The sequence below is a fragment of the Labrus bergylta genome, chromosome 19, assembly GCF_963930695.1.
Source record: "Labrus bergylta chromosome 19, fLabBer1.1, whole genome shotgun sequence".
Classification (NCBI taxonomy): domain Eukaryota; kingdom Metazoa; phylum Chordata; class Actinopteri; order Labriformes; family Labridae; genus Labrus; species Labrus bergylta.
In genome coordinates, this window is record NC_089213.1 from 19,386,219 (window position 1) to 19,394,313 (window position 8,095).

Consider the following 8,095-nt stretch of genomic DNA (forward strand, 5'->3'; position numbering starts at 1 on the left):
GCACTCTGACAGATGATTTCTATGCTTACACCCTAAGACCTGCTCTAACACTTGGGGAAGGTGTCATTCATTCTGTACATTTGTTATTTTTGACAGCAGTCATGTGCGTTACTGAGAAAATAATGGAAATAAAAGAAAGATAGAACAGTTTTACACGGGAATGATTTGTGATCCAAAGCTGGTGAAAGGTCAGTGAAATGATTCCGGCCTCATTTCAAGTGAAAGTGGAACTACAGCAGCAGATAAAGTTCCTTTGAATTGTGCTTCCCCATTGTCAGGTCGGGTCATAATGCCAGTTTCGTTTGGACCTTCATTTAATGAGAATCAAAGAGATATTATTCATATTTTATCTGTATTGCATTAAAAAATAACAGAAAGGAACAAATCTGTAGCGTAACTAATTAAGATATTATATCTTTATTTAACCTCGGATTTAGAAGGGGGCATCACTTCCATTATAGGAAGAAATTTACTTTAACTGTATAAGTTAATTAATTAATCAGTCAGTTTCATATCTTGAAAGAAGTAAGTTCTGGAAATGTTAAGCAAGAAAACACACAGACAAAGTCCTGAATTTTATGTGTAAAATTTAACATAAAAAGGGGTAAACAATAATGTATAGATGAAACAGATAAAGAATATGATTATTATGATCAGGATACTGCAATTATAATGTATGGTGACATTATATATTTAGTAATGAGATAAGACTCGGTATTGTTTGAATGACTTAATCAGAAAATGATCAAAAAAGGAAAAAGTTGATAAAGGAATTTTGGGATTCTATTTGGATTTAAAGGAGGGCTCTGAATAGGCACGACTCACGACTTAATCTCCCAACACCAGCAAACAGCACTCTTACTGTGAGTTGTGTTTGATTAAACTCCGCCGGCTGGTCCCGTCTTTGGGGTCAATTCATAGATCGTAAAGTGTTCTGTTTGAGCTTGTATGTTTACTCAATGCATTGTAAAAGTTTATAATATGTTGTCCTCCAGAGCTTGTCTGAGAGGAGACTTAAATCATTGATCAGTTCCTTTGTTTCTTGGTAACAAGTAACCAAAATGTTAATCCACCTTCCTGAGTCCTGCAGAAAGAGAGGCTGTACAACTCTACTAAAACTAAATCTACTAAAACAAAAAGTAATGCACTGTTTTGACTTTAATGCTAGCTTCAGTATGCTTACAATGAAAATGCTAACATGAAGATGTTTAGCATGATGGCATGCTGAGGGAAACGCCTTGAGTCACTAAGGGACTTGACTTTTGACCAGATGATGATGGCACCTAAAAGAAACCCTGGGACGATATAAACTTTAATAACAATTCATCCAATGAGACCTAACTCTGAACCAAAATGTACACACAATGGGGTATGTTGGGGTTCTAGTCAAGGGATAAAGTGAGTCTTTAGGGGTTATCGTCAATGAACCATGAATGTGGAAACTTTTTTGTCAACTTGTAGTCTAACTGAAATAAAATCAGTGTTTTATCATGTTATTATAATTCCTGTGATAAGGTGTTACCAAAAACAACAGGTTTTAAACAAAATCATTGGGGCTAATCCTCTGGGATCCATGCCTGTCTAGTCTAACTTTTTTGCCAACTTTTTGATGAAAGTAGTGCTGAATTTTGGTGGTAAAGTTATCTTTGAGCTGGTGATGCTACTGAGAAGAGAGCCTTGCAGATAAAGTAACTGGGGTTCATCCTGTTGGAAGCATGTATTCCTTTACAAAACTTCAAGGTGACATTGCAGTCGTCCCATGTCACAGGCCAAAATCTTCAAACATTGATTTTGTCTTGACCTCAAAACCTGGATAAAGAAATTTAATTTGAACCCTGTGAACTTGGTCTTATAATGCTAATCAGGGAAAACATTCAATCTGGATTACATAAGGTTGTAAATCACACAGTGGGATACTGTGCAGCTCTGGGAGCGCTAAGTCTCTTAATTAACCTGATAGTCTTTATGTAGTGCCGTGTAAAGGACCCAGTGCTAAGCTGCTAAATCCACGATGGACAATGAGGCCTTTCAACCTGTTTAAACTGAATTCATGAGTGGAAAAAAGATAACTTTTTCTATTGAGACATGTCCTCTGTCTTATCTACTGTACCGGGTGACTTTGCAGGCACTTTTTGTAATCAGTCCCTCTTGTGGGTTCATCCAGTAGTTCAGTGCTGGGGTCAAACTAAAGTCAATCTGTCACTCTGCTTCTGTATCAAAAAAAAGAAGGTTGCTTTCCCTGAGTTTACTGTCTGTCGAACAAGCTCACACCGTTTGCATCTCCCCCAGTCTCTCGCTCGCATCGCTTCCATTTTTAGGACGGGTATCTTCACTCAGAAAAAGCATGTGCTGTTTTTGTGTCTTGTGAGATACAGTAGTGAGAAAAACACCATAATGACAGTGTGTACAGGAAGGCTACATAACACTACAAATGCAATAAAGACATTTTGGGTCCCATCGAGAGATGGTGAGTGAGCAAATGCCTGAGTAGCTTCAGTTCATTTAAGGACGGACAGGTGGCCAGAACAGTAAAATATCCGCAGATGTTCATTTACAAATTGTTATAGAGCCTCTGTTACATAATAAAACAGCATGGAGGTTTGCCTACTTTACTTTTTATTCATGTTCAGTGAGTTTTTCATGTGAATAGTTTCCAAATATCAATAAATAAAAATAAAAATAAAAACACCTAAAAAGAATGCATAACAAACCAAATTAACCACTTTTATAAATTAAAAAGAAATATAAACTGAATGTAATACATGCAAAAAATAAATTAAATTAAATCAAACACAAAAATGTATAAAATGTCCACAAACCACAAAAGTTTGAGACACAGACACGTCATTCCATTCATTTCACAGCTTATAGGTTGTTTTGGAGACGCTCAATGGATATTTAAGGTGCTGTGATGAATATGACGTGCACTTCCTCTTTAAAAGCGTTGCTGTGCTCAGTGTGTGGCTGACAGGAGAGTGGCGATGTGGATACACACACAGGTCTGAACTCAGAGCCGGACGGATCTGCTGCTCGGCGCGGTGGACTACTTTATCTGCTCCATAGACGTAAATAGCCTATAGCTCAGCCGGCCGAGGATTTGGATTTTGACTGCCAGTGTTTCCTGTTTGACAGCTGACGGGCGGAACTTTACGCAGTGTTACAGCAGGTGAGTCTACATGGCTACACCTGAGGGACAATTCTCATCGAAACCAGTTTGTTCTGTCCTCCGGAACTCCACTTGTTGATGGAAAACATCAGGCTATCCGGGCAGTCGTTTCCACGGAATCATTCTTATGCGTAATTTGGACAAAGCCCCTGTCTGGCGGCAGGGCTGAGCAAGTTTTAAACCCTGCGAGGTTTAGTAGCAGACGGTGGTGATGTCTGGCTACCGGTAACAGCTCATCAGATCGTGTTACACACTCAGCCTGCCGCCAGGTGAGCAGCGGCATGGGGAACCAGATGGACAGGCTGTCACATTTAAGTTACGCAGAAGTTCCCACGGTGGACCCGAACGGCGTGGACACGGAAGAGGGTCCACGGATTGGTGTCTCTTACATATTTTCCAACGACGACGACGAGCTGGAGGACGGCTGCGCGGCGGATGGCACACAGAGAGACCCGAAGCAGGAAGAGAAACACTACGATCAGCGCGACGAGGTGGAGTGCGCCGTCTACAACAGAGATGAATGCATTTACGAAAAGAGCACCAAGAGTGCCAGCCTGGAGGTTTACTCTCCTGAGAATCTACTCAACAAATGTAAAGCGGGGGATCTGGTGGAGTTTGTGGCCACGGGGCAGTACCCACACTGGGCGGTTTATGTTGGGGACTTCCAGGTGGTGCACCTGCACAGAGCCGAGGTGAAAAACAGCTTTCTGACGGATGCAAGTCAAGGAAGGAGATGCAGGGTTGTGAACGACTTTTACAAATTCAAAGCTCTGGGTGCGGACATGGTGGTGCAGAACGCGATGGAGCAGGTGGGCTTAAAGGACCGAGAGCTGAGCTGGAGGAACTCTGAGTGCTTTGCAGCCTGGTGTATGTTCGGTAGGAGGGAGTTCAAAATGGGCGGGGAGATCCGGATAGGCAAGCAGCCGTACAGGTTGAAAATCTTCATGTCGGACAAACAGTCGCACACGCTGGAGTTCCAGAGTTTGGAGGACATGATCATGGAGAAGAGGAGGAACGATCAGCTGGGCAGGAGAGCCGTGCTGCAGGAGCTGGCTGCACATTTCAGCAGCGTGGAGGCGATACAAAGTGAAGGGCTCTGACTGATGTGTGCCCTTTCCAAACAACGGAGTAGAAGACCAAACTGTTACACCCTGCTTTAATCTATAGCAAGCCTCATTTCTGACTTTTTTTTTAAATTTTTAATTGGAGCCAACATGACAATTACGATAAAATGACAACATTATTGCCTTAAGACACATTGATGCTGAATGGCCTTAGCAATTTGAATTTAGTTATCTGACAAATTCAATTTGTCATTAGGCCTGTTTTTTTTTTGGTCCACTCAGAATGTATAGATTTATAAAAGCTTTACACATCTGTCTTAAAGTGTCCGGATTCTGTATGTAAAGTGTCCCTGTTCATGGTGTGTCCTGCTACTTGATCCTCCCCGAGCTCTCACAGAGACATCTGAGTGTCAGAGCTGCAAACAAGAAGGATCGTGTCTGCCTTTAAGGGTCATATTATCAAACCAGCACATCTGATTGTGGAGTTTGTTTTGTTACACTGATCAGAATCTGTCTCGACTGTACCCGAAAAAGTCAAGTAAAATGTCTGTCTCTTTTTGAAACAAGGCTCCTTGTCTCATTGTTTTTACTTGAAGATAGAAAAATGTGATTTGGCTGCTCAAAGACAACGGTTGTAGTTTGAATACTTTTCTGTAGTCTTAATGTTATCTCAAAGCGACAGGTAGGATATTAGAGGAATTCTTCAGTTTGACCTTTTAATTTTTGACCTGCAGCAGAAAACACTTTTAAGAATTGCACGAACAACGAAAATGAAATGTCTATTTCCTCCTCTTAAGCTTTTTTTGGGATCAGAACTCTAATTTTTTTTATTTTACTATGTCATTATTAGAACGTTTGGAGTTCACAAAGGCGCTTTTTAATATATATATATTTTTTTACCCAAAATGTTCGGTATAAGGAAAGTGCCTTTAATTCTGTGTAAAGTAGTTTTGTATTTCCAAGAGGTCAAACCAGTTTTCCCGCCCTGCATAAGGCTGGAGATCCATCATGCTCTTTGCATCGACTCACTGAAGGTCAGTGTGAGCAAGTTTGGGGTTTAATTAAATCCAGTGTTGAATTGACTTTCAAACTTTCTTCACTTTTTACTTTTGTTCATCATTCATCCATTGTTTAAGTATATGGGGCACATAACTCTGACATAGGACTGGGTCAATTGGTCAACTTTAGTAAACCAATTGACAAACAAGATGTTCTCCTTTTCTCCTGTTTTATAAGATTATCAGATAGTTGTTAAAGATGTAGGACGAGGACAAAAAGTACATTTGAGGATGTTCTTGGCGACTAATGCGCACAACTCTTCTGTATCTGGTAACATTTCATCGTAAATAATCTATGTGCAGCTCTACTTGTTTCCATCATACTATCACTTGTAGGGAGAGACAATTAAAGGAACAGCTGGAGACGGAGAACACACAAAGCATTACATTTACAAAGGGAGGCCTTTAAGTAATGTTCCCTCATTCCCCTTGAATACCTCGCTGCAGCCCTGACAACACAATCCAGATATATGCACTGAAACTGCATTCAATTTAAAGAAATAAAGCAACGCTTTCAGGTTGAGCTAACAGAAGGAGGGTTTGGATGAGTATGTTTTACAGAATAAAAAGAACAGCCCTATATCTTTGTTTGTATCAGAACTACTATAAATGTTAGTAGCATTTGTAGACCATCTGTCCACTATTACACTTTGAACAAATAGCAGTAGCTGAGTTCAATAACCTTGAGTTGTTGTTGCATATAAAATCCAATGTATAATCTTCATCTGAAGAACACAAGGGAACATTATAATAGAAAGTATCATACAGCCTCAGCGAGAGGAAACATAGTACTAATAGAGAGAAAGCCCTTTGTGCCCTGAATATGCAGCAATGATGGACTCTTAGTTACAGTTATATCAGAAATGTTTCAGCGGTTCTTGACACCATGAGACCTCTTTTAGTTATGTTTTGTATCCTCTTCTTCTTCTTCTTCTTCATGATACTGTATTCTTTCTACAGAGCTGAAATGTTACTCTCAAGGCCAACCTGAAATAAATGTAAAACAGGAACCTGACAAAACAAAATACCTCCTACTATTTTTACTTTAGGAAAGTCCTACCTCTGAACATCAACTTTAAATAAATGTACAATTCTCAAATGTCCACTTCCTGCAACACTTTGTCAAACCATTATTGAATCAGTTTTTGATGAAGAACTGCTTTTGTTGCATTGAGTTGTTCCATGAGGATGACATGCTGAAGTTAAAACCTGTAGCTGTCTAACACACATACCATGAAACCATCCATGACAGTCAGTCGAATGTAAGTGTCATCTTTCATAAAAATGAAAGGAAATAATCAGATCTACACGGTATATATAGTTCATAATGTATTCTTCACTGGTGTCTACATGGCTGCGTTTGCTTTAATGTTCCTTACGGCGCTGTAATCAAATTAGATCATGGTAAAGCCTCCTCAGGGTCTCGTCAAGTTCAGCCCTCTCTAGGTCTATTAGACACTTTTAAATTGAACCAAGAGGCTTTTAACAGGACAGGAGAGCAGCTTGTGCAGATGTTACTGCTGCATCTGCAAAGTGCTTACATCCTTTTGTTCTTAATGCAGAAACATCCTGTGTGAGCGCTGCACTGCAGATAGTTGAGCTATGTGATGTTTTTCCTGTTTGTTACCATGTTTAGTTTCAGAAGTGAAGCAGATCAGAGTGCTGGTCTGTGTTTGTTTCCTCTGCTCGGTTCAAGCTTCTGGATACATTAATGCTGTAAGGCACTTTAAAGAGAAAGCAACTCCCTTCTGTGAGTCCTTGAAACAGTTTGTGTCTGCATAAAATGTGACTCTCAGGGAGCTTCATTTTAAGAGCTTTTTTGTGTGAAATATTGTCCATACTTTTACAATTCATATTTGTTATACATCTTGTAAAATCTCACATCTGTCGAGATTTAAATCATTCAAATCAATAAATAAAAGCAGCTTTCTCCACGTCTTGTGACATGTGAGTCAGATACGTTTTATAAACACATCCTGGGTGTTTCCCTCCTGTTTTTATATCAACCATTCCTCCTGTACTTTAATGGCAGGGTGTAGTTATCCCTTACAGTGGAGCAGCAGTGATCCAGCATTTACTGCCTCACAGTCCAGTCCTCCTGGTGGGATGTGAAAGCGTAGACATAGAGAGCTTACCCAATTATAATCAGCTGTTACAGCTCGCCTGCAGGTGCCTCAGCTTACTGCTGCTTCTGCTGTGTGTTTATTTCTATAGGAAGCTGATGAATTGATGAGATGAGTTGCACTGTAAAAGAGTGAGAAAATGGAATCGATTTATTACTGTGGATTTGCGGTACTTTTCAGATGTATACAATGGTTAATGTACAGTGCCCAACAGGTGCACGAGCTCTGCAAAGGCTGGAATGATACATAAAGAAAAATGCGTGGCACATTCAGAAACGCTTCAAATTCAAAAGAAAATGAAAAGGTCCAAAACAAATGTAATGAGTGACATTTTTTTTAAAACTTCTGTTTTTTGTAAACATAAAAATACAATAAATGTCACAATGTGAAGTTTTTATTCCAAAAAATATCCTGATGCAGCTTTTAAAGGATGAAAGTGTATTGAAAAATACTTGTTTCAAAGGGAGTGCAGCATCTAAAAATAGGCTTCTTTTTTGGATAAAAGTGTGCTCGAGGAAATTCACAAACAAAATCAAACCCACAACTGCAGGCCCTGTATCATTTTGATGCATGCCTTTGGTTTTTACCAACTAAAAATCAAGTGTTAACAAGCTTGTTGAGAAGATTAAACATCGTCACAATTCTGTTTAGAGAGACAACTCCTCTATAGACAAATAATGTTTG

At 39.6% G+C, this 8,095-nt stretch overlaps 1 protein-coding gene across 1 annotated transcript; it reads left to right on the top strand.

Annotated features, from left to right (window-relative positions):
- Positions 1-2,919: 2,919 nt before the first annotated feature.
- lratd2a (LRAT domain containing 2a) lies at positions 2,920-4,797 on the top strand. Its single transcript, XM_020631576.3, has one exon. The coding sequence runs from the start codon at positions 3,448-3,450 to the stop codon at positions 4,264-4,266; it is 819 nt and encodes a 272-aa protein (XP_020487232.1). The 5' UTR covers positions 2,920-3,447; the 3' UTR covers positions 4,267-4,797.
- The last annotated feature ends 3,298 nt before the right edge of the window (positions 4,798-8,095 follow it).